The 24,711-nt window shown below is 38.9% G+C and overlaps 3 protein-coding genes and 1 long non-coding RNA gene across 17 annotated transcripts; 3 read left to right on the top strand and 1 right to left on the bottom strand.

The window, feature by feature from the left end:
- Positions 1-4,689: 4,689 nt before the first annotated feature.
- On the top strand, positions 4,690-5,845 carry LOC120805762. Its single transcript, XR_005709598.1, has 4 exons — positions 4,690-4,797; positions 5,416-5,491; positions 5,589-5,695; positions 5,790-5,845. It is a non-coding gene; the product is annotated as an uncharacterized LOC120805762 (long non-coding RNA).
- A 104-nt stretch (positions 5,846-5,949) lies between these two features.
- On the top strand, positions 5,950-15,339 carry si:ch211-102c2.8 (trichohyalin). Of its 7 annotated transcripts, none has more exons than XM_040154429.1 (15): positions 9,094-9,301; positions 10,077-10,190; positions 10,347-10,577; positions 10,786-10,869; positions 11,124-11,225; positions 11,306-11,488; positions 11,588-11,719; positions 11,812-12,044; positions 12,164-12,290; positions 12,368-12,451; positions 12,554-12,765; positions 12,968-12,994; positions 13,200-13,275; positions 13,417-13,623; positions 14,900-15,339. In XM_040154429.1, exons 1-15 carry the CDS (start codon positions 9,194-9,196, stop codon positions 14,963-14,965), a joined length of 1,986 nt encoding a protein of 661 aa, XP_040010363.1. In that variant the 5' UTR covers positions 9,094-9,193; the 3' UTR covers positions 14,966-15,339. The 7 variants fall into 7 exon arrangements, with proteins under 7 accessions (XP_040010368.1, XP_040010363.1, XP_040010362.1 ...); XM_040154428.1 differs by having other exon boundaries at positions 10,783-10,869; XM_040154431.1 differs by lacking the exon at positions 10,786-10,869.
- A 675-nt stretch (positions 15,340-16,014) lies between these two features.
- On the bottom strand, positions 16,015-20,380 carry ccdc117 (coiled-coil domain containing 117). 7 transcript variants are annotated; one of them, XM_040156031.1, is made up of 6 exons: positions 20,271-20,380; positions 19,218-19,334; positions 19,025-19,075; positions 18,651-18,923; positions 17,240-17,386; positions 16,015-17,049 (listed from the first exon to the last, which is right to left on the bottom strand). In XM_040156031.1, exons 1-6 carry the CDS (start codon positions 20,354-20,356, stop codon positions 16,806-16,808), a joined length of 918 nt encoding a protein of 305 aa, XP_040011965.1. In that variant the 5' UTR covers positions 20,357-20,380; the 3' UTR covers positions 16,015-16,805. The 7 variants fall into 7 exon arrangements, with proteins under 7 accessions (XP_040011965.1, XP_040011966.1, XP_040011970.1 ...); XM_040156032.1 differs by having other exon boundaries at positions 19,025-19,072; XM_040156036.1 differs by having other exon boundaries at positions 20,251-20,329.
- Positions 20,261-24,304, top strand: tcn2 (transcobalamin II). Of its 2 annotated transcripts, none has more exons than XM_040156030.1 (10): positions 20,261-20,459; positions 20,776-20,843; positions 21,339-21,528; positions 21,647-21,816; positions 22,266-22,418; positions 23,040-23,212; positions 23,332-23,506; positions 23,589-23,766; positions 23,875-23,993; positions 24,112-24,304. In XM_040156030.1, exons 2-10 carry the CDS (start codon positions 20,786-20,788, stop codon positions 24,171-24,173), a joined length of 1,278 nt encoding a protein of 425 aa, XP_040011964.1. In that variant the 5' UTR covers positions 20,261-20,459; positions 20,776-20,785; the 3' UTR covers positions 24,174-24,304. The 2 variants fall into 2 exon arrangements, with proteins under 2 accessions (XP_040011964.1, XP_040011963.1); XM_040156029.1 differs by having other exon boundaries at positions 20,263-20,459; positions 20,773-20,843.
- The last annotated feature ends 407 nt before the right edge of the window (positions 24,305-24,711 follow it).

Here is a 24,711-nt window from a genome sequence, read left to right as displayed (position 1 = left end):
GTTCAATAGTCAGTTAGACTGTAGTCCGTGTAGTGATAATATGGCTGCTTATCCATTTCAGACGTTGGATATGAAATGCCTCTGAGCTTCATTGCTTTTCAGAGATCTTCCATTTGTGATTCTGATTAGCAAAATTCTACAGTAGTCAGTCCTTTAGTTGTAACACAGTAGTGCAATTGCAACAGTACAACATTAAACTTAAAAACATTCATATCATCAGGAATCTCCATCAAAGACCTGAATACACATTTTTCACCGTGGTTGACCATAGGTTAGTACATATCTCTGTGTTGATGTTGAGAAAATTTAACTCTGTACTTGTACTTTACCCTTGTCCTCTGGTGCTCTCACATAGCAACACATACAGTATCCCTTGGTGACCATTTTTAGTGACATCACTCTCAGTAATCGTGCAAAGTATTAAGTCTGCGCCAAATCAATGAGACATTCAGTAATTACCACCCAGTGCGACCAGGAACATGTCGGTTTTTATAGTGTGCATTGCACCAGCTCCACAGCCTCCCATCAGTCACCAATTTGTAGCTCAGACATTTTCAGTAGGACTTCTTTGTGTGAGCCTGGAGTGGTTTCCAAAAGGTGTCCAGAGTGGCTTCAGCTGACAGGAGGTCAGGGCTGGTTCCTGTAGCACACCATTGTGCAGTCAGCTTTAAGCACAGAGGACTCCCCCAGCTGCCGCTTCAGACTCACCACAGCTCAGATGTGTAGTCCGTTCATTCAGTGTTTGTGGACACGCTGATCTGGGATCAGCTCACGAAGGTACCCTCAGTCTTTTGCCTGTAATTGACTGAACAAGGGAAAGAGTCCTCTAACCTGTGCACTACATGTCTATGGTGACAAGAGTTTTGAAAACCAGTTAGTATTTTTTTGTAATTATTGTTAGGAATGTAGAATTCAAGGCTGGGGCTATTGTATCTACAGTCTAGTCTATCTGTGTGAATACTTTGTGATAAAAGAATGACATTGTAAAATTAAGAATAATTATACTAATCTGAGTATTAAGTTATCTGTACAGCATATGTCAAATCTGAAAAAACTCACTGAATGAGCCTGAAGGATTTGCTTTAATTTTAATTTTTAATCCAGATTAATTCTGCGAAGAAGGAAATTAATCCTGAGGCACCCACAATTTGGCTGCAGATTCATCTTTTATATTTCCATAAACTGTCTTAACACACTGAAACTAATTTTTATAGTCCTTGATACTAGCTCATTAGTAACTGTGGTTCAGTTATCATTTCCTCTGATGTGCAGGCCATAAAGATGAGAAAAATGCACTGGAAAAGAAATTCATTCACAATAGAGTACCCTTTCATGCTGAGTATTTGGCTGATAGAGTGCAGGAGGTTTTCAATATGATAATATGAGCTCTTAAGATGTATGTTTTTCTGTGAGATTCTTTACCAGTGAATTAATGATTTGATATTGAAATGAATGACGATTCATGTTTTTTGCACAAAAGATGCTTCTTTTACCCGTTTACATCAGAGGTTTTGATGCATTTTTTGATTTATGGTTGTCATGAGCACAGTTTGCTCATTCACTAAATCTCAAGTCTAGAATGACTTGCTAAAAGGAATAATTCAGCATTTTTGGAAATATGTTTTTTTTTTTTTTGGATGAGAAGATTGACACCTCTCTCATTTCTCAAGCTACAACCAGCAGCTGGTTAGCTTAGTTTAGCACAAGCCTTGAAACAGGGGAAAACAGCTAGCTAGACCTCTAAAGCTCAGTAATTAACACATTATATCTTGTTTGATTAATCTTCAGGAAGTCACTACTCCTGACCTAGAAATAGTCTTGCACATAACTCCCCCAAAAAAACACAACTTTACTCAGACTTTAGGGTTTGTACAAATTAAACAAATGAGATGTTATTTAGTCGACTTTAAAGCTGCTTGTAGCTGTATTTTTTTATTTATTTTTTTAACCTTTGGACAGAACCCTGTTTCCAGTTTGTAAACTAAACCACACTAACTACGTTCTGGCTTTAATCTTACTGTATGTTAAACAGGTAGTTATGCGAATGGTATTAAAGAAAACAAATAAGCGTATTTCCCAAAATGTCGAACGGTTCCTTTAATTTTACTTTACTGATCGGGTTCTCCTCCTGTCTGTCCACTTCACACAGACTCAAGCACTTCCGTTAGCACGTACATTAAACACAAGCTACTGAGGTTGTGCACACTTTAAATCATATCCAGGGTGTCACATATACGGATGGACACTACTGCAGCGAGATGTTTCCTTTTTGCCATGTTGAAAATGGTCATTGTGCGGTTAGTTCTGTATCATTGCACACAGTCATGACATCTGAAAGAACAGAGATCACTGCTGAGTGGTTTTGTTGAAGAAACTGTACACGTGGAAAGTTAGTTTGTGATTTCCTTTTTTCAGCGATCAATATGAGGTTCACTAGAGTTTTACTTTAATATATTGTGTTTGAGATGATTTTATATTTGAGAATACATATTATATTTTGAATGATAATGGAGAGCTCATCATATGTTTGAATCAATATATTTCCAAATAACTTGACCTCAGTACTTGATGGTGACTTGACTACTGAAGTTGCCCCACTGAGGGCCTGTACAGTATCAGACAGCTGTAGCAATAACGGTGTAGATTTGTTAGTTCATGGCTGTTGTTGCTTCAAACGGTTGCCTGCCTCATGCAGAAAGAGGGAAAAAAAACAACCAAAGTGTAAATGGAGAGTGTACTGTAGACTTAAAAAAAAAAAAAAAAAAAAAAAAAAAAACCTGTTCATCTGCCTTCCCTATCTCAGAGGGATCTGATTTAAACCCCCTCCCTTTGTTTCTCTCGATTCATCTCACCCAACTCTTAATTCACTATGGTGTGATTTTTAGCTTTAATTTTTATGCTTTTATTTTCTGTTCTGATTTCTATCTTCTCATGAGTGCCATTCTTCTTATGTTGGTGTTTTCATACTGTTTGTATGCATAATGAGCTTGATTTGTGTGCATGCGTGGCACGCACTTCCTTCTCATTCAATGCTGCTCAGTTTCGAGGCAGAGGTAAAGGAATGAAAGCGGGGAGATTTTTCTTGCCTTGTCTGAACTGAACCCTTCTTCTCCTTGGACTGCAACTCACAGCTTTGTTTGTGAGACAGGGGTGATGGGAATAATCTGTATGGTGATGAAAGTTCTGAAATGCATCACAACAGCGGCCTGGTAGAGGAGGTCGAAGGTGATTGACCTGCCTTGACTACTACTCTTACTCCCAAAATACACGTAAGGTGCATTCAGGTGTAACTGCGGATTCAATTGAGGTTTCGCTTCTTTTTTTTAAATTGTGTATTTTCTCCCTTAATTTATACTCGTATAACATTGTCTTTAAACAACAAAGACACAATAATGAAAAAAGATAATAAAGTTGTTATTGTTGACACTGAATATCCGTCTGCTTAATTTTCTTTCAGTTGCCGTTGGAAGATGGGACGAGTTTAACTCATATGTTAGAGATTGTAGGCCAATTTTAGTTTGTTTTAGTGTGAGAAACACTTTTTGTAGTGAAAAAATATCTCTCACTTCAATTAGTAACAAGCCTATTTAAAAGAACAGTGACGATCCTACAGTCTGTGAGAAATAATAGCAAAACTACAGCAGTACCACTGTAACACAACTACTTCCAGAACTAAAAATAGTGTACAATTTTAGTGGAAGGACACAATAATAAAAACACATTACAAAGGCCCTGCATAAATTTGTTGAAAGCAGTCACAGGTCTGAAATAAACCTGAATCTTGTTTCAGAGGCTTTACATTTTGTAGAACTTTGAAATAAACATGCAATGGCATTTTATTGTTTTCAGGGAATTTAGGGCTCAGGGGGCAGAGGGGATAACAATTTAAAAATTGGAAGGTTGTTACAGGTGGATCTGGTATGTTTAGACTCAAATATACTGCATTTCAATTTTACTACCTTTTTGCCAAAAAAAGAAAAAGAATCAAATGCAGTATTTGCTGTTTCCTCACCACAATCATAACCCTGGCAGTTTGAAGAGGGCTTTGAAACAACATTTAGATCTTCAGATTGGTCATATAAATGACAGAAAATACAACTGTACGGCTATTTACATAAATATACACTCAGGTGGCAGTTTTATTAGATACAACTTGCTAAAACTAATGCAGTCTAGTACAACAGTCCTGCAATAACCCCCCCCCTTTCATGAAGGTGGTAATGTTCAGTTTATTTTGTCAAACTGTTTCAGAGAGGTGTCAATAGAGAGGTGTTTCTGTGAACACCTTTGAATCAGTTTGAACAAAAAAACCTAACATACTAACCTTCACGAAGGGAGGATTTTTATCGCAGGACTGTTGAACTAGACTGGTATTAGTTTTAGCATTGGTGTACCTAATAAACTGTCAACTGAGAGTATGTGACATATACAAATGTGTAGAGAATTTTACAGCCCCTCTTTTGGTTTCGGGTCAAAATGTTTATAAGGGGCTATGGCTGCACTGGGGGGGACATGGGCTCTCTTGTTCATTCTTTCTGAAATCCTGGCTACGTCCGTAATGCCCAACTAGCTTTGCCCGGCGACTTCTTTTTGGCGCTAAAATTGCGGCCGCGCGCGCGGCAGTGCGCCTCCAGCGCGAGCTCACCTCTCCTGCGCGGGTCGCGAGCTGTTCGACCATTTCCAGGGAAACCAATCGACGCGCCTGTCAATCAAGACTCGGCGCAGCAGCCGTGTAGTTCAGCGCTGAAGAGGGAAGGACACCATCGATTCAGACTCTCCGCGTTTGTTTCCCTCAGAGTAAGTTATGGATATTTGAGGCCGTGCAGTGGTGGTGGCATGATTTAGGAATTTCAAATGGGATAGTGTTTTGTCTTCATATAACCTAGCTACGTGTAAGAGAGTTATTTTTTTACACAGACTAGCCTCTGTGATTCAGGTTAAACGTGTGTCTTTCGAGCCGACTACGTGTTAGTGTTGTAACTGTAAAATTCAGTAATGATAAAGGCTAAATGGTGTGAAAATTCTTCTGAGTAGCCTCAGCGATGGAAAATAGTCTTAATATACTACTTGGCTGTTTTCAGGCACTTCAGCCATGGCTAACGTTAACTAAACATCTGATAGGAAAAATCCTACAGTACAGTCTATCCACTACGGTGGATTTGACCTGCACCGCTCATGTACTTGATGTTCACTTTGGGGAGTGGGGGAGATAACAAGGCACAGGAATTTATAGTCTTCTCGGTGAAAAGAAGTCAGTTCGGCCTTCTCACAAACTAAATCGTCTTCGTTTCCTGGACAACTGAGCAACATAAACCCCCCACTTCTCCTGACTGCCCAGTCAGCCTTCACCACCCGTAGGTACTGGGTATGTTGTGTCTGTACGGTGCTGCTGAATGTCCGCATATTTGTCTGCAGCAACAGGACATGGCGGACAGAAGTCATGGCAGAGCGAGGAGAGATGCAGAGGACACTGATGAGCTTCTTCACACTGGTCTGAGGCTTTATCGGCAGAACATCTATATCGTATATGTTTCAGTCTCTTGTGAGTTTGCACCCACTCTGGGTTACCCTTTTGTCTGACCCTACAGATCTGAATGAAAACAGAAGTGTGTTTGGACTGGACCCTAAGCCTCTCAAACTGGACCACTGTGACCTACTCTTAGATGCCATCGATGCTCAGCTTGGTCAGCTGCAGGTCTGTGATTTTCCTTGTCTGGCTGCTTGTCAGTATTTATGCATGTGTAATCCAGAAATTAATTTTTTTGAAAGCACTGATGTGATTAATGTAGGTCCAGCCACAGAAACGTCAGGAAATTTTCAGAAACCGTGAATGCAGCAATGCAGCAGGTAATTTAATTTATGTAATAACACACACCTTATCCCAAATTTGTTTTTTGTTTTTTTTTTTTTTAGTTGATAATCTGTGTTTTTGATCCCCCCCAGCTCCTCTTAAGTGGAGTCAGTCTCTGGGCAAAGACACAGGCCTCGGAAGCACAACTCAAACAAATGACACTCCCATGTCTTGTCTTGATTTGATACGTACTCCGATGATGGGGCAATCATCTGGTAATATTTTAATATTATTAGAGGAAAAACTGTAATTTGTAATGGTTTCTTAAGCGAAATTCTTTTCAAAAGGTTGTTTTTACAAGGCTGTTGTCAGGGAAATAACTTTCAGTAATAGAAATAGTAAGTACTGCTTGTCACTGGGTTTTCTTTTTTTTGTCAACATAATGTGTGTGCTTGAGTTTGCACAGATGAAAACAAAAAATGAAACGAGTAAAACATATACATGCTCCAGTAAGCGAGTAAGCGAGATGTCTTAATTGGGTAACATTTGTTTATATCAAAACATTGCCTCCTTAGTGCGACAGGACAGGCTTTTCTTTTACAAAAAAACACTGCCTCTCTCCACTGCTCTACCCCAGAGAGGAGCACAGGCTGCCAGGGAAGTCCTGACCTTCACGACCAAACTAAAAAAAGGTTAGACAGAAGGACAGGAGACAAAGAGGAAATAGAGTCTCGGAGGGAGCAGGTCATCTGGAGACTTGAGAGGCTGCTTGGAGACAGCTGTAAGGAGGATACAGTGGCCCGAGAAACACACCCTCCTTCAGACAGTATCTGCACTGAAGACTTTGTTAGATGCTTCAGAGAAGAGATGGTGGAAATGGCACTGATAGAGTGTAATATGCAACAGCTAGACAAAGAAGAAGAGGCGGAGGGGACAGAGATCTCCGACAGTGACACTTGCCAGAGTGAACAAAAAGGACGAAGAGTTCTAAATGGCGAAAGAAGAGGATCAGCAACACCTAAGAAAACCAGTAACGACACAGGGACTGCTCACTATTCCCCGTCAAACAAGCCAGGTCAACGAAAGGAACTGGAGAAATGTCCTTCTGGAAACTTTGGAGTAAATATATCACATATTAAGGAGAAAGCACCTCACAGGCTTGGTGATGATAGAAGCAGTAAGTACAAATCTACATCTCTTTGGAAGACAAAAGAGATGTCATACATGCTCTAAATTTTCATCATTGATGTTAAGCTTTTGGACTGACCTTAGGCGAAAATGTCATTTTAACACACACATAAGCTAGTAGGTAAATTACAATAAAATTTACATTGCATATTCAGGCACTCTTTTTATTTGAATATTGTTCGTTCCAGCACTTTTGCAGTGAATGTTGAGTTTTGGGTCTTCTAGCTTGGATCTAGACTTGGCTGCCATTACAGCCTTGTTACACCATTTGATTCTCACACTTCCCTTTCAGTCTCTCACAAAACAGAGGTTGTAACAGAACATGAACATCTACAACACAACAACAGCTGTTCTCCCAAGGCCAGGTGTTTGGCAGGTACCATACTGATTACACTGCATCCGCAAGCACAGCCTAACTAATCCTCTTGTACATCTGTTCACAGCAAACAGTGACTCTAGGCTGCTTGTTTCTTTTTACAGGAGTACCTGTGAAGAGTTTTGACACCGTGTCCATTGCAAGCGACCTTGACTCAATCTGCACAGAGCGAGTCAGACAGCACATGCACAGGCGGCCAGGTAAGAGACTGCTGAAAAGGTTGAGGAAAGTGAGCTTCATTTTAAAATCACAAAACATTTTTATGTATAAAATATCACTATTTGAAATACAGCCATTTGTATAGCCAGTTGAAAGTACAAACTAAAAAAATAAAGAGATAATAAATGATAAAAATCAAGAAATGCTTGGAAACTATCTCTTTAAATGTAGAAAATACAGTAGCATGAGTCCAAAATATATGTATGACACTGTAGTTAATATCATGAGTGCCCCCCCCCCCCCCCCAGGATGGCACTCACTCATTCAGTCTGTCACAGGCATGGATGATTACTTTACCAACCAGAGTGGCTATGACACGCCCACACAGGAAGGAAGCGAACCTCAGTCTACACCAGGTAAAGCAAAATCTGACTGCATATTCTTTTATCCACAGTCAACAGTGACATTAGAGCAATTAAATCTTTAAACTTACTTTAAAAGAATGTGCCTCACTTTGTTTGCAAAGTCCACAGATCCTCTTATGGAAATGTACAAAACAGAAGTCCTTCTGTTCATAAAGCTCAGCATAAGAAGAGAGAAACTTACCGGTAAACCAAACGGAACAATATTTTAAAACTTACTAAGCATTTTTGTCATCCATGCAGTCTTTTATTCATTTTTAAAAATTATTTTATGAATATATTTCAGACTTGTATACTGTGCATTTTTGCTTCTCCAAGACTTGTGTGTTCTTTGGGTGACAAAGACAACGACACAGATGAGGAAACTAACCACTGGAGCAGGAGGTGCAGGTCTGAGAAGACATCAGAGAAGATGCAGTCAGATTGGGCACAGATTAACAAGCGGCTCACTAACCTCCGACAAGTAAGAATGAATCTCCCAGTGTATTTTAGTATATTATTTAGTTTAATTTGAGAAATGCTTTTATATCAGCTGAATAAATTCTCCTGTGTACATGTGTATGAGGCATCATTTAACTGGTTTGTGTGTATGGTTTAGAAATGTGAGAAAGAGGAGGAGACACTAAGGTTGAGGAGGACACAGTTAAAAGACATTGAGCTCTGCCTCTCTGAACTTTGGCAGAGAAGGAAGGTAACATGAAGCATCTTCAGTAGAAAACTGTGTATAGAAGTCTCACTAATACTCACAGTTTATTGTTTATGCCCTAGCATGCCTTGCAGGAATTAGAGCAACTGACTGCAGAGACAGCACAGATGGAGAAGGAGAAGCAGACTCTGGAGTCCGTTCTGAGTGACAGCAGGGTAGAGAGGGACTCTATTAGGTATGTTAATACTCTGTCCTACTAATTGTAAAATACAGAGCCATATTTATTGACATGGTTAACATCACACTGCGTCAACGTAATACTGGTCTTTATAACGGATAGTTCTGTTAAAGAGTAACACAACAACATATGTGTTGTAGTTGCCAGTTGGAGAAGTTGCAGAGGCAAAGAGAGTCCTGTCTCTACGAGATTAGAGACATGGAAGAAGAAGTTGCAACTATGAGTCAACGTAAAAAGAGTCTAAAGGATGGATCCTGCATTGGCTGGGTAATGAAACCTTGTACCCAGTCATTTACATGTTTTATTATGTCAGGTTTGTTCTTAATACACCATTTTTTTGTTGGTCCACTACTTCCACAAACAGAGCAGCGTCATGTCAGTGCTGGAGAGGGAGGAGATGGAAAAAAAGGTGGAAAGTGCAAAAACAGAATTGTTGGCTGAACAGCGACGTGCAACAGAGAAGCTGGAGTCCATGCAAGAGGTACAGTCATAAGGCCTATATATATTTATAATTATCCCTAAATGACAATTATCAACCATAACAAGATTAATATTTTTTATAGTTATCAAAGTACTCTTCACACTGTAAAAAAAACTAAAATTAATAAAACATCCAAAATTCTAAATGACAAAATTACATTATTTTTGTTATTTATTTATTTATTTTTTTAATGAAAAAGAAATAACAATAAAACATTTTCAGCAATTGAAACTGTAGGGTAGAAATGGTTTTGTTTGCAGTAATACTAGGAGGCAATCATTAATAAATTAACTTATGTATTCAAAGACTTCTACTGAAAAAATTATTTTATTGTGTGTTTCTCAAAAGGTCATAACTAAATATAGCCTTATTTTTCTTTGTTCATATCATTAATGTAAAAAAATGGCATCAGGGAATCAAAAAAATTTTTTTGTCATGTTCATGTACAAAAGACCTGTCAATCAATTCCAGTACAATAGCAGGTTCTGAACTTTTTTTTTTTTCTGTTTCTTATATCTATTTTTTTGTTTGTTTGTTTCTATAGTGAGCCTTTTGTTTATATTTAGGGCACAGATTGTGTCTTATAACACAAATATCACTATGTTGTGAATGTATCATTTAAGCTCTATACTCATATTTTAGATGTGAATGACAATCGCAAGGGAAATTACAGGGAGACAAGGAGAATTCATTTGTTTTTGTGTAAAAGGCAGATTTAGTTTCTGTGTTTTACAATAGTATTTAATAAATGTGTTCATGTACGATATTGGAGCAGAATTTAGAGGAGACTCGTGAGAAACTCCAGAGGTCCACAGAGGCAGAGACCTTACTGAGGAACAGGTGTGCTTGTCTGGAGGAGAAATGGATCCAGAAAAAGGAGCAAACTGAGGTGGCCCCTTTTATCATCATCCAAATTTCTAATACAAAAAAAAAATAATAGTCACATTTTATCTGTCAAGCAAAGGGCACAATGTCAGCATCAACTTTTCTGTATTTGTTATTCTCTTCTAACTATCCCTACGATTGCCTTCTGTCTTACCCTTAGGCACTTGAGGTTCAAGTAAGTGAGCTGCAGGTTGAACTGGGAGAGTGTAAGATCAGGGTGGGTACTCTGGAGAAGATGTTGGCCCAGAAGGAGCTGCAGCTGCTAGATTTCCAGGAACAGCGTGGGGCCTTACAAGCACAACGAGATGGACTGAAGGGGGAGCTACAACACGTGAAAACCCAGCACTACAAAATACTGAAGGATACAGAGGAACAAGCCAGTAGAATGATGGTAAGGGCTGAGACAGACTGTAGCTTTATTGGGTTTTTCTAAGTGTCCAAGTCATTTTTCCAATATATCATAAAGTTATTAGGGCTACTCTATCTGTCATTCAGGAGATAGAAATCAACAGTAGAAAGAGTTGGCTTTGACTCATGAGCAGCAAGTCCAAAAGGTGACATATACTGATTCGTCTAATTCCTCTTACGTAAATCAGCAGGCTGAAAAGGAGAAAGCAGTTTCTTTGAAAGAACAGACTCTGGCTCTCACGCGATGCATTGAGTCCATGCAACATTCCATTCAGGTCGGTGCGTCACACTGAACATGTCTAATATACAACTACAGTACCTCAATAGAAGCTGGTGAACTCTCTTATCCAACGTACCTTGCACTGCCTTGATCACATATATTGTATGTCAAGTTCGGATGCCACCAGTGGGTAACAAAACCAAATTTTTCTTTCTTCTCGTGGTTCTTGTGCTTTATAGTAAACATATAGTGAGTAAAAACACTTCACAGGCTTACTTTCAAAGATGTTATCTTCTCCTCTTCTGGCAGCTAAAAGAAGAAGAAGCAAAGAAGCTAAGGAAATCTCTTGAGCAGCAGAGGGAACAGGCAAAGAACCGTGAAGAGGAGCTGCGTGTAGAAGCCTCTGAAAAGGTATTCTGATAATCCTCTGCCTAAAATATGCAACCTTTTTCAACACGATTGCATGATATGCAAAGTATGCTCTCGTTCAGGTGCACAAAGCATTGGAGGAGGAGAGGAGGAAGTGCGAGGCAGAAAAAGTGGAAGCTGTACAGATCCACTGTGGGATACTGGAAGAGCAGAACAGAAAGACTCTGGAAAGCATGAGGAGTGAGATGCAGCGAGAGAAGATTAAAGCACTAGCTCTTCAACAAAAAGTTTTGGAACTAAAAACAGTAAGGTGACTCCCAACCACGATATGTAATATTACCATCTTAAATAGATCTGAATAAATTTTCATTCCATCTTTGCATGATTTTCTTTTTATCTTTAAGAGAGTGCAGGATTCAAAGAGAGAAAGTTGTGCACAGCAGAGAAAGCAGGAGTTTTTGCTGGCTGTTATTTGCAAATCACTGAAAGAGGAGCACCAGGTTGAGCTGCAGAGGTTGAAGAAACAAATGGCACAGGTGAAGGAAAACCACAGAAAGTATTAATTTATAGACACATAAAGAGATATACTGTTATAGAAAAACTGACACGGTGTGGTCTGTGGTCACAGGAGGGTCAGAGGACAGTGCTACGGCTCGAGCAAGCTGTTCAGCTGGCAGAGAAAGAAGCTAAGAGGCTACGGGTGATGCTAGAGGAAAGGGGGAGCAACCATAACCAAATCACAGCTGAGCTGGACCTACAGCTCAGGCCCTGGGCCCAGGAGCTGGGAGCAGAGTGCCAGCATCTACATCTCTTAGTGGAAGAGAGTGGAGCCAAACAAAGTGCTATGCAACTACCTGCCAGGTATAATGTCGTGCTCTCGCTTACATCCATATCTGGTTTAGAAAGAAGTGGATACTTTGTAGGCAACATGGTGTGTTTGATGATTAACTTCTGATGCTGATGCCTTTTGTATTTTAAAGTCCTACAGTAGCTGAGGCTCTTACAAACCTAAGAGCACTAAGAGAGCAGTTGCAGCACGTGATTGGCCATCTACACCACGAGCTTGATTCACAGAAACAAACCACAGAGCAGCTGAGAAAAGACAAGGTATAGTTTAGGCTTTACCTACTGCATAATGCCCGTTGTTTGAAAATACAGTACATTAAATGCTGATGTGTTTTCAGGAGCAAGAATTGAGCATCCAGAGGCAACAGCTGAGGATGGAGAGAGATCAAGCCTTGGACTCTCTTAAGGAGCGTCTCATTCAGGTATGAACTTACACACTTTGTATAGCTCAGGTTTGTGCAGATAGAAAAAAATGCATCTGTTTCAACGTTACAGAAATGTTATGACCCATGACATTTGTGCAGGAGCACACTGAGGAGTTGAGCTGTCTGAACAGGGCTCATATGAGTGATGGAGGAGCTGAGGGAGGAGGAGTAGCAATATATCTACGCAAGCAGCTGAAGGCCAAAGACCTGGAGCTCAGGCAGGTTCAGAGGAGCATGGGTCAGTGGAAGGAACAGACTGCAGCTCGTCTGGCATGCAAGTTTGAAGAAGAGCTCACAGCTGAACTGGAAAGGTAACATGCTAAACATGAAAACTGCATCCTCCAAACTAAGTTAAAATGCAGCCACTTAATTTTTATTTTTTCTAAGTATTTTTTTATTCAAGTATATTCCATACTGGCATTCAGAATCTTATTGTTCCACATAATAGAAATCAAACAATATTTTTCTGTTGTTCTGCTGTTAAGTTTTGCTCTAATTTTTGCCATTCCACAGGTGCAAGACAAAGTGTTTAAGGGGCAGGTAACTGGCTTCTGTTTCTGTGAAACATAGATGGCATTCTAACCAGCTATCTGTCCTTCCGATAGCATGAACTCACCTCAACTCACTGTAATATGCAGTTTAGACCTCTGACACAACATTAACTATACATGTAAACCCAAAACTCCTTCATGCAGTTATTATTCACATCTAAGAACCTTTCAAATGTACGTTTATTTGTTTCCAGCAAAACATCAAAGACTCAAGGCGAGAGGCAGAGAAAGTCTGACAGGCTTGAAGGAGGGATGAGGCTTAGTGCAAAGGTAAATGTTTTACTGTTCCCATGTGAGCACTGACATCAAGCTCTTACACATACATAATACCTTATACAGTAGATACTTAGTGTTCATTTATTGGAAAAAAAAAAACTTCTTCCCTCTCTGTCGGTGTCTCCCTCCCATCAGGAAACACAGAATTCAGTTTGCTCTCCCTTCCGCCACGTTGTGGAATCTGCTGCCTCCCACAGCCCCTCAGACATGGCTTCATTTAAGCTTCTACTTTACCTCCAGAGCAGAGTGAAGCAGCTCCGTCTAGAAAACCAGGCGTATACCTGGATCCCCTCTCCTCTAGATACAGTCCCTTTAGATTTATCAGAATCCAATCTTACAACAGTGAGTAAATTATTTTAAAAGCAGGTTAGTATTGATTATTGCCTTGACCCTCTGTCAGTGTAACCACTAGTTCCATTTACAGTGCTGCTAAACAACTAGTATACTGCAAATATTAGTACTTGTAATTTACCTTAAAGCCAGGTGAACTATTTCTTTTCAGGTTTTAAATCATCTAAAATGTTTTTAATAGTAACAATAATAATATAAATAATATTAACAATAATAATAATCTTTATTTGTAAAGCACTTTTAAAAACTCAGGTTGCAGAGTGCTTCACACAGGGCAGCAAATTAAAACAAAAATAAGATAAAAGATAAAACCAATTTCATTGATTTAAGATAAAAGAAATTATAAAAGGGAATAAAAACTGAAAAAAAGAAGAATAAAATAAAGTAAAAACTCAAATAAAATCAGTATAGGCTCTCAGATAGAGTATGTTTAAGAAGGGATTTAAAATAGGTCACTGACTTGGCCAGCCTGCTTTCCTCAGGCAGGCCATTCCAGAGCCTTTGTCCCCTTTAGTTTTCAGCCGGTTCTCTGGAACAGATGAATAACGTCTGCCTGACGATCTCAAACTATGTACTGGCTCATATGGTACTCAAAGGTCATAAATGTAACTGGGCGAAAGGCCGTGAAGAGCCTTAAAAGTAAACAGTAAGTGCTTAAAGTCAATTCTAAAACATAGTGGGAGTCAGCATGAAGAAGCTAAAACAGGAGCGATGTGGTTATGCCATGTCATGTATGTAGGAAGAAACCCACATAATTGTCATCGTATATCATTTGTTTATCTTGAACATCACAACAAAACTGTCCACAGCTGTTCACTGTAAAAGGTGCTTTTCAAAGATGTTCGAATCTTAGTGATACTTTTGTGGAAAAAAATTGCATGTAGTACATTAAAAAGCAAACTAAAAATTTAAAGATCAACAATTTAACAATATTTTCAGTGTAGGATTGTGATGCACTGCAAACACATTGACAAGGATTAAGTTATTAATAGATAAAGCATTACATACTGCATTTACAGTACTGCACTTTTTATATTTATAAAAGACAACTAGCATTTTCTTCTAGAAGCACCAGAGGAAACAAGATGCATCATCACAAACTATCTACTTTTCCTTTCTAAGAGGCACAGAATTTCAGATTTGAAATTATCTAAAATTATTTATAAAACTGTTAAACTACTGTAAATGTAGCAGCATCATCAACATTTGAATATTATTTCTTTGCTTGTCTTCATAATATCAGTTAATATTGCTGTCTCCTTCACAGATCACTCAAGTTCAAGACAGTGCTGGAATTCAGAGCCAGTCCGCAATCAGGACATTCTCAAGTTAAGGAAATGAAACCTGTCTGTCTGTCTATGTCAATGAACAACAGTAATATAACATTCTTAAAATCTGAGTCTCAAGCATTTTGAACCATTTTAGCATACCATAGAGATGAATCATTTACTGTCAGATGTGCTTAAGATAGCAGATTAAGCAGGTCACAGTGACAAATAACCCAACCGATGATTTGGTCATTAAGTTCATATGCCTCTGTGTTATGGCAGTCAAATTTTATGGCTTAAAGTTACAGTGAACTGTGAATGAATGATGAAATGACAATAATGAGAGTTATGTAAAATAACCTCCATAAAGCTGACAGTTCTTTGTATATCATAAATGTTACATGATGTTTAATTGTCAAATAAAAATGTTCTTTAGGTTTCTGGTTGTCATTAGCATTTAATATGCCTTTAAACATCCAAATCAACTTTGTTAAAATGTGTAATCTTTATGTAAAAAAAATATATACTGGGACTGAGATTTTTAAAAGATGGTTTCCCTATAAACACATCTGTTATCACACAAGCAGTATATTATTTACAATTTGTCAGTCAAGCCTCTGTTCCCAAAGCGTTTAAGCAGACTTGGGTAGTTGTGTTGTCAGTTCTTCAACTATTTCCCTATTTAAGTAATGTAACATAATAAAATAATTGTCAGCATCAGTACGGGTTCAGGAAAACTTAACTGATGAATAAAATCCTCCTCAATAAATTCAATGGCATGGCTCTAATTAACCTTAAAATGGCACTGGACAGAGTAAATCATTTTTCTTTTCTGTGACAAATTGGAGGCTACTGAATTCAATAACCACATAGTTTGTGGTTAAAAATCATACTTAAATTGTTCAATATGGTCTGAGTTGTCTCAGACTTTGCTATTAGATCAGATTAAGGAGTGGTCAATTGTGGCGTTCCACAGGGAACAATTCTGGGACCCTCACCCTTCCTAATACATTTTATGTAATGATAAAAGTTTCCCAATGTTCAAACAACTTTTAGTAAATTCAAGCAAAATTTCATCCAATGAAAACCAACTATACCATGTAGAATCCATACATTGACAATTTAAGAGTTTATTTAAAAACAAATATAAAGTAATAACACTTAATGCCCGCTTGCAATTCTGGTAATATATGTATGAAAATACAATCAAATCATAAAAAGGTGCATTTCCACGACTTGTTTACAAATTCCTCAAAGCTTGCAGATGGCGTACTTGCTAAACACTATAGGAAGATCATCTTTCTACCACAACAAGTACAACTGCAAGCCATGCTCTGAGCAAATGTGAGCACACAGGAACAACTTTTAGTGTCCTGTTATTATCCTGACTATGATGTCCTCATTATGTCCAGAAGCTGAACATAAAAACTGTACAAAATTCAGGTGCTGAACACTGATGTTTCACCAAGAACAAAGTCATATTTACAATTCATCAGGGTGTTGGCCAGGCTTTGGCAAAATTCTGTACAAAATATCTTTTTCTCTGGGCAAAGGTCAATTCTGTAAGTTGTTTAAAACTGGTTATGTAAGGCTGTCTATAGAACTGTTCAAAGTCTTGTTCATGACAGTTACATTCAAGATTTAAATGAATAAAACGGATTAACTAGGTCAGCGTTTTTGTTAGATCTTAAATATAGTTGCCTTGGATTATAGTAAGAAAACCTAAATGAGTGACTGTAAAGCAAAATATGTGTTGCACAAACCGCCCAAAACTGCACAATATTCATGTAAAGCCAACATGCCTTGCCAAACTGCCAAAATTGGTTCTGGATCCTTTATAGTCTTTTGTGTGCCTACGTGTCCATTCTTTTACTTTGGCATGGCTTTTAAAGTCTTTAAGCACTATTACATTTCCATATCCTCCTCCCCAGAGCTGTGGGCCACAGGAAAGCTGTAGAGAGGAGAGTGTATTTCTGCAGATGGACTGGAGGGGCTCAGGGGAATGTGAGGGGTGGGAGATGGACACGGAGTTGGGGGATGCCGAGATACTGTCTGTTGTTTACGCTGTTTTTGTAATGAGCCCTTTAGCCTCCGACAGAAGGGGTCGTCAGGTGGCCGCCACAACACCAACTCCATGCAGGAATGGCTCCTAAAAGTATGAGGATGTAGCAGGTTAGACAAAAATAACCATCAGAAGAAGTGTGTTTAGAGCTTTTCAAGGAGGAAATTATTGACAGAAAACGAGTCATGTTACTTTAAGCTAAGTCAAGTCATGACTTTAAAGTGTCACTTCCTTCAACATTGAATGTTCCAATAATTCCAAAATAAGGAAAACATACACAGACTGAGCTACTTTGTGGGGGAGGATGTCGCTGATGCCACGCTGCAGACCCTCTTTCAAACTGTCTGAAATCACCAGCACTGGCCGTCTCTGGGCTGGCTCTACATCCAGATCCTCATTATCGTCGTCATCTTCCAGCGTTATTCTATGATACATAAATATAACAGTGTTCACTTAAAGGTATAGATCAAACATTAGTATGTGTTGATGTTATCGTTTAATGCAATACGGATTCCCAAACCAATCACTACCACTGAGGCAAAAAAACAAAAAACAAAAAAACCCCACTGTGGCTTATAAAGAACATGGGGAGAGATGTAACACTAGGAAGGAAATCGACATATAATGTATCTTGACAATGTATAGGTGACTGCAACTGAACATATGAAACAGTCTGGACTGTATTTGAAATCTGGCAGAAATTGTTATGCAGGGGTGGGTGAATTACAACATAAATATCAAAACAAGACAGCACTAACTTGATACTGGTAAGTTATGATAGTTACTCAAGTATTTAAAATCATGAATCAAATATTTCTTTAAAACTAAATCCTATAATCAAACCATTTTCTTAAAAATTTAAGATGTTTTTAAAAGATTGATGAATTGCAACGTGTTCCTAGTCATTTAGACATTAGAACATTGGCCCACAATAGCTTCATATAATAACTGTCACAAAAACATTATGGGAAGATAATAAAAATGATATTGAACAATCACCCATATCACCATGGAAGCAATGTTGCACTGAACAAACTTTTTAAATTGTACAAGAGGCTATATGCCTGGTTCTATTTCGAAGCAGGATTTGTCTGCCTAATCAAATCCACTTTAGCTGATACTCTGATCTGTAACAGACTGGTGACCTGTCCAGGGTTGTACCCCCTCCTCTCACCAAATGCATGTTGGAATAAACTCCAGCCCCCATGAACCTGCACAAGATAAATGAAACGAAAGAAAGTATCCCTTCATGTTGTTTCTCAATAGTCTATGAAAACTTATACCTGAATTCTTTCTGAATCCATTAGTGGATTCAATTACACATGCAAAGCACTTAATCATTTTAGCTTTGTCTTATATGTTTTTCTTTTCATGGAAATGCATCACTGACAGACAATGATATTGTTTGTGTTTGGCACCTGGGGGAGTGACCGGTGCTACTTCTGTGTACAGAGATGCTGCGTACCCTCTACTAACACAGGATGTCTAAATAGTCTGGAATTGGTGGGACAAGTCACATTATATATATTTTATTTACATATTTACTTTATCACTCATTTTACCAATAAACATCTGATTCCAGGATAGCTAGTTGGAATTAGGGTTTTCGGTAATGAGGTGTCAGTCCAAAGCCTTAATTCTGGCAAGCAGTTTTTGCAAATTTTTCGAACACCCTGTGTATTGCATACCTGTCCTCGATCTCTTGAAGTTTCCTCTGAGCTGCCTCTATCTCCATGCAGGAACTCTCTGTGTCCGGCTGAGACAGGGCAGGGGAGGGGTGTGGCAAAGTCAAGGGCTGAGGCCCTGGGCAGGGCTGTGGAAGTGCAGGGCTGGCTTGCTTTACAGACAGGGGAGGGCAGCTGTTTGCTGTAAGCCAGTCATGACGAGTGCTAGTGTTTGAGTTCTCTGAAATATCCACTTCTGCCTCCACCATTAACCTCCTCCTTTTGGCACTGCATCCCCTGAGAAAACATTAAGATGTTTATCTAACACTCTTATGTGAGTATTTCAGACACTGTCAAATGTTAAGTACTACTGCCTTTTCTGTGCCTCTCTCACTTACTCATCATCAACTCTCCTTCTGTGCTTCCTGAGGCATCGTGTCTCCCAGCTGCTGTGGGACGGACAGACAGATGTGTCAAAACAGAAAACACCACATATCAGGCCACGGTTGAAAAGATATTTCAAGTGCTGCCAGTGTATTTGTGACAAATGCATGCAGGGTTTTTACAACCTCCAATTCATCGGCTACTTACTTTTTAGAGACTGTTGCTCTCTGTAGGTGGCCAGGCGTTCTTGTAGGTCCGAAATCAAATTCAGGAAGGCTAGCGGGGCCTGAAAATGAATACATGGCTGGCAGAAACCCCAGTTCACTGTTTGAGGGAGCAGAGTGATGCATGGTGGTCCAGTCGGTGAAATGATTTGAAGAGACACAAGGACAGATAACTACATCTGGAAGGTCAGTATTGATACCAATCAGATAAGCTGATGAAGGTAGTGTCTGTAACCTACATGACGCACAAGTTATAAGTCTCTTTACACGGGGTCGGCTGGCTGGTTATCTAGCTAGCTACAACGCCACTGTTGCGTGTTACTGTTAATATAAAGTTACAGATAAAACTATTAATACAACGTGACACTGCAGTAGACAATGGGAGCTTCATCCCTGTGCAGAATGACAACTTTGCATACGTGAACCAGAAACATATAAAGTTAGTGTTACAGACCGACCTGTGCAGCTGCGCTGCCCTGCCCCTTGATGTTTTTGTTGTTGGTATTGATGTTTGGCTAGCTTGCCTGCGTTCAGTTCACACTGTTTTCCTTTGGGATATCCCCATTAGCTTACAGAACCAAGATCTGTATGCTCAAGTCTTAGTAATCCTAAAATCATGATACCACCTGCGAACAGAAATAACCCCCAAATATACGGTCCCGGTGATTTGTAGGGTTTGAAAGACAAGTTAAGCTGACGTTAGCTAACTATTCTGAAAAAGTGAGTTGCGCCCGTCGCGCCAGAAGTTGCGTCAAAGTTCTAGAAACTGCGTGTCCTACTTTAGGTGAATTGTGGGAATTGTAGTTCCTGTAGACAAACGACTTTCAACATACTGGTGTTGTTTTCTGTCGAAATACTCGGTTAGATAGAGGAGCAAAGTCAGCTATGTGACGTTTTTGTTGATGCATTGTCAACGCCTATTCTAGCTACTTAGCTTGAAAATATCACTTATGACAACAGGGTACAAACAGTAACCGGAAGAGGATATATGTAATACAAGATAGACACCTCCCTACTTTTCTTGTGTCGTTCTCACCAAAGACTATATTTCTCTCTGACTCCTTGGTCAATTCCAGAGCTGGTGTTTAAAAGGACCCTTCCGCTTTTTCCTCGCTTTGTCATCTCATATGACAGGTCATGTGACAGTGAAATACTAGAAGCTGTTGCCGCTGCTTGTTTCCTTACTCAGCTCTGATTCTTCACATTCGAGTCTCTCCCCGAGGAGGTAAAAAACTGCTGTTCACTGCAGAATTTAAAAAGCTCACAAGCTAATTACTAAACCGCTGTAATAGTATTGTGATGGCGATCCAACAGTATTTACGTAATATCGATTAATAGACTGTTATGAATCTAACCCAAAAGTATTTTTCTAATATTTCCAGATTTTTTTGTTAGATGATTGTGCAACTGCCTTTCTCAAATACGTGAAAAATTTCATACTAGTTTTTTTTAGCTCCTCATTTTATAGTATATATGTGTTGTTACTTTAACGTTTTAGGCAAATATATTGAGCTATTTCCACTGTTTGTGTTATCCAGCAGGTTATCCAGAATGCTGTTTTCAGTCATAATAATATGTCTACTGGCTTTTGCTTCTAGTAAACCATGTGGTACGTATCGTTTTAAAATAAATCCAGCTAACACCAGTTATTAAAAACCCTGACTGCCCTTACTAATCTGTTTCAACTCTGCGGAAAAACCCTGTTTGTAAATACACTGACTCGCTGGTCAAGACATTTCCAGATTTTTGCAATCACCTATTTCATTAAATCTGTATGGGCTTCATATTCCTTGTTTATTGACAAAACTTGTGCAATCGTCAAATAACAGAGAATGATGGCATCTTTTTGGTCTTTAATGCTGAGGATAAAATATAGACACATTAAGATATTTGGAAACTGAAGACAGAAATTAAAATTCTACAAAGTATTAAGTCTCCACGGTCTTTGTTTCCTCTTGTTGCAGCGGCTGTTGCTGTAGTTCTGGTTTTGCAATGTTTTGAAAATTCATGTTGATGTCAGCCAGAGAGTTACTGAAGTACTTTTATGCCTGTTACCAATATTCATGAGAGACCCTTTAATATATATATTTATATTTTAATCCAGATACTGAGGTATCCAACAGTGACCTGCTCCTGTCACTCAATAAGGATCTGCTTCGCTCTCTGGAGGGGCAGGAAGGACTCCCCAATCCCAGTGTGCACTTGGGATTACGACTTTCTAATTACCACAACCTTGCCAAGGAGAGTGAACACCTAAATAGACTGAGGACTAACTTGCACAATGACATAGAAAAGTAATGTACTGTTTACAAATACACTCATTCTTTAAAGTAATGTCATGCTATTTTTAATCTGTATGGCCAATGAATTTATCTTTTCCTTCGATGTTCTCACCTGATCTTTCTTTCTCAGTTCTCTCTCTAACAGCCAGTCTGTGGTTGGCCTCTTGGCGCTGTACACTCTGGCTTTAAAGTCCTCCTGCTACGACCTAAACACAGTCACATTTACCGTCAACAAGAGGAGTTCGACGCTGCTGACATCGCTGAAGAAGCAGATGGAACAAGAAAAAGATTATGTTGCCTGTAAGTTTCTTTAACCCTTTTGGAGGCCAATCATTGTCATAAAAAGTGCTCACCATACTGTTTTACATTTTGCTACAAAATTCTGTTTGGATATTTCTTCAAAAAACGAAATCCAAGAAAATGTATGTAAAAGTTTCAATGAAAAGAAAACCCAGTTAAGAATTATTATTAAGTACAACATTTCATAATGGCTGTAATTTAACTTAACACCTGTGATGTGTCTTGAGTATGTGTAACTGAAATTTTAGATTGTGTGAATTCTACAGTGACACATTTTTATTTCAGTTTTGATGGAATTGGAGCAACTATTGTCTATTTCGATCCAATCTAACATAAAAATTGTAGTGGCACTAGAGAAAATAAACTACCTTTTAATTTCATAAACATTAAAGGCAAGTCATGCTTTAATATAATTTGTTTTTTTCTAATTTCATCTCTCCTCTATGCAGTAAACCACCGGCCTTTGTCCAACTATTACCAGTACTCTCTCGGTGTGCTTGCTCTTTGCGCAAGCAGCGTCAGGGTCAACAACCATGTCACCAACAAACTCATCAAGGCAGTGAAACAAGACTATTTCAAGAGTGGACACTCTGAGTGTATTGGTGAGTGAAAACTGCCTAAATGTTTTTCTTTTAGCTGTTAAACAAATATTAAAATGAAATATTTGCTGGGAATATGCAGGCAGGGATCCGCCTCAAAAGTTATGATAAAATTATAAATACATTGTCTTATAGATATATGGTAGTCCATCTAACACTTACAGTTGTTTGCAATTCATCATGACATTAACACACAAAAGAGAGAGTCCCTGAGTTTTGCTGTGAGCCTTGGAGACAGTAGCATCTGGAGCTGTAATACGACTGAGCTCTATACTATGAACGAAGTCTGCAGGGCTGCAAACTGTGTCTGACTGAGGGAGATAGTGTGATAGTTCTGTTTTGTTGCATTACATTTGGAGTCATATTTCAGACAGGTAAATTCCATAAAGTTACTTGATATTATTTTTTTGTTATGGGTCATCTCACAGAAATTTTCCAAAATGAAGATTCGGGTGGGACAGTGTACATCGTCATTTCCTTCAATTCTTTTAACACCACCACAATGTTTATATGTGAGAGGAATCTAGTAACCTTACTTGGCAACAACTCACTGTCCCATGCTTCAATTTAAACTCTCCTTTCGTCTGGCAAATATGCATATTTTATCCTACTTTCTCTCCCTAGATACCTATGCCATGGCTGGGATGGCACTCCAGTGTGTGAAGGACAGTGGTTCTCATGTTCAGAATGTGGTTCAACTGCATGAAGCTCTTGACAAGATCAAGCAGAAGCTTTTGGCCTCTAGCGGGGCCGATGGCCATATTGGCAATAAGTTCAGCACAGGTCTTGCGGTTCAAGTATGGACCTTTTTCCTTATTTTTTGTTCAGCTCCCTTTGTGCCTTTCACTGCATGGAATCTTGTAGAACAACATCTTTGTAGTTTAAATGTGCTTATTACTGTAATGTTGTGTTCTAGGCCTTATTGGCAATGGGCACCCAGATTGAAGAGTGTGCTGCCTCAATGGAGGCCATGAGGACCGACGCCAGAAGCAACACATACCACAACCCCATGGCTTTATCTCAGATCCTTCCAGCTCTCCAGCAGAAATCCTACCTGACAGTTATAAGCAAAGAGTGTCACAATGAGGATGGTATGTGCAGCATTATTTCCACTCTCTGTGGTCACTGTTGTGTACTTTCATTGTTTTTGTAATGGTGTGTGCCTTCCTATAGACACTCTGGTGCTGACAATAGATCCTGTGGTGGTTTTACCAAGTGAGACCAAAGTGAAAGTGATGGTGGAAGTGGTGATGACAAGCGGGGCGACTGCTCTTTACTCTGTTGATGTGCCAAAGGGCAGCTCTCTGTTGGAGGCCCTTGAACTTCTCATGGAGATAAACATTGGCTTCACGTGAGTTCATATAATGTACCTTTATGCATTGCAGCTTTTTGTAGCTTTTTTAAAAAAAGTGCTATATATATATGCCTATATCGAGTATTATCTGATGCTGTTTGGCAGGTTTGAGGTGGAGTCCAGCCTGTGGGGAAGCTTCTTAAGTGTGGTGAATGGAGAGCAGGCTAGACAAAGCGACCGCAGATACTGGCATCTCTCCTCTGATGGCACTGCACTCAGTGAGGGTGAGGACACACACATATACTACACTGTGACTCAGTAATTAAGCAGTCTCTTTATTTCTTTGATCTGCTGCTTTAATTTCACTTTGGTTAAAAAAAAAAATCTGGTTTTCTCCTTCAGGTATCCAAGATTTCAAGATTGAGGCGGCTCAAAAGATCACCGTCAAGAACATAAGCTACTGAGAGTCAGTCGCTGACAGTAATTGATGACAATCAAAAGCAGTTCCGCCTTTTTGTGTCCTTTGTTGTTTCAACTGATGATTATGCTTAGTCAAGTGAATCTGTGAATAAAGTGTCATAGTGGTTTCACAGAATTTTTGCAATTCAATTAGGTTTGAAGCTCGAATAAAAGTTTAATTTAGACCTAACCTGATAGACTGTGCTGTGCATATTCGGACTTTAGTATGTTTGCTTTTTAAAAAAAAAAAAGTTGTGATAACTTTTTAAATACAGAGTTTCTAGAGGTTTGTATTGTTGTTACAAACAAAATATGAATTATAAGAAAGTGACAGTTTAATTATTAAATCACATTAGATTTTTTTCACAAAATAAAGACTTTCTAATCAAAAGTATAATTTGGGTGTAATTAGACTTTTATTATTTATCCTTTGTTTGATGTCAAAATGAGATATTTCTTATGGCTGACATTCTCATGCAGTTTGAAAAGTTCTTCGGTTGAGTGGCATAAGTGCAAGAACAGATTCTAGAGATAAGTCACTGG

Source organism: Xiphias gladius, chromosome 19 (genome assembly GCF_016859285.1).
Source record: "Xiphias gladius isolate SHS-SW01 ecotype Sanya breed wild chromosome 19, ASM1685928v1, whole genome shotgun sequence".
NCBI lineage: Eukaryota > Metazoa > Chordata > Actinopteri > Istiophoriformes > Xiphiidae > Xiphias > Xiphias gladius.
The sequence above is the reverse complement of the archived record's forward strand: the minus strand, read 5'-3'. Positions and strand labels throughout refer to the sequence as shown.

Bases quoted from the DNA above. Each gene is read 5' to 3' on its own strand.
- si:ch211-102c2.8 (XM_040154428.1), top strand. From the start codon at position 9,194: ATGTCAGTGCTGGAGAGGGAGGAGATGGAAAAAAAGGTGGAAAGTGCA. The intron at 11,489-11,587 runs GTAAGGTGACTC...TTTATCTTTAAG, and splicing joins AAGTTTTGGAACTAAAAACA to AGAGTGCAGGATTCAAAGAG. The intron at 12,452-12,553 runs GTATGAACTTAC...ACATTTGTGCAG, and splicing joins TTAAGGAGCGTCTCATTCAG to GAGCACACTGAGGAGTTGAG.
- ccdc117 (XM_040156031.1), bottom strand. From the start codon at position 20,356: ATGACAAAGCGAGGAAAAAGCGGAAGGGTCCTTTTAAACACCAGCTCT. The intron at 19,335-20,270 runs GTGAGAACGACA...TCCCTCAAACAG, and splicing joins AGAGAGAAATATAGTCTTTG to TGAACTGGGGTTTCTGCCAG. The intron at 18,924-19,024 runs GTAAGTGAGAGA...ATGTTTTCTCAG, and splicing joins AGAAGGAGAGTTGATGATGA to GGGATGCAGTGCCAAAAGGA.
- tcn2 (XM_040156030.1), top strand. From the start codon at position 20,786: ATGCTGTTTTCAGTCATAATAATATGTCTACTGGCTTTTGCTTCTAGT. The intron at 23,213-23,331 runs GTATGGACCTTT...GTTGTGTTCTAG, and splicing joins GCACAGGTCTTGCGGTTCAA to GCCTTATTGGCAATGGGCAC. The intron at 23,507-23,588 runs GTATGTGCAGCA...GCCTTCCTATAG, and splicing joins AGAGTGTCACAATGAGGATG to ACACTCTGGTGCTGACAATA.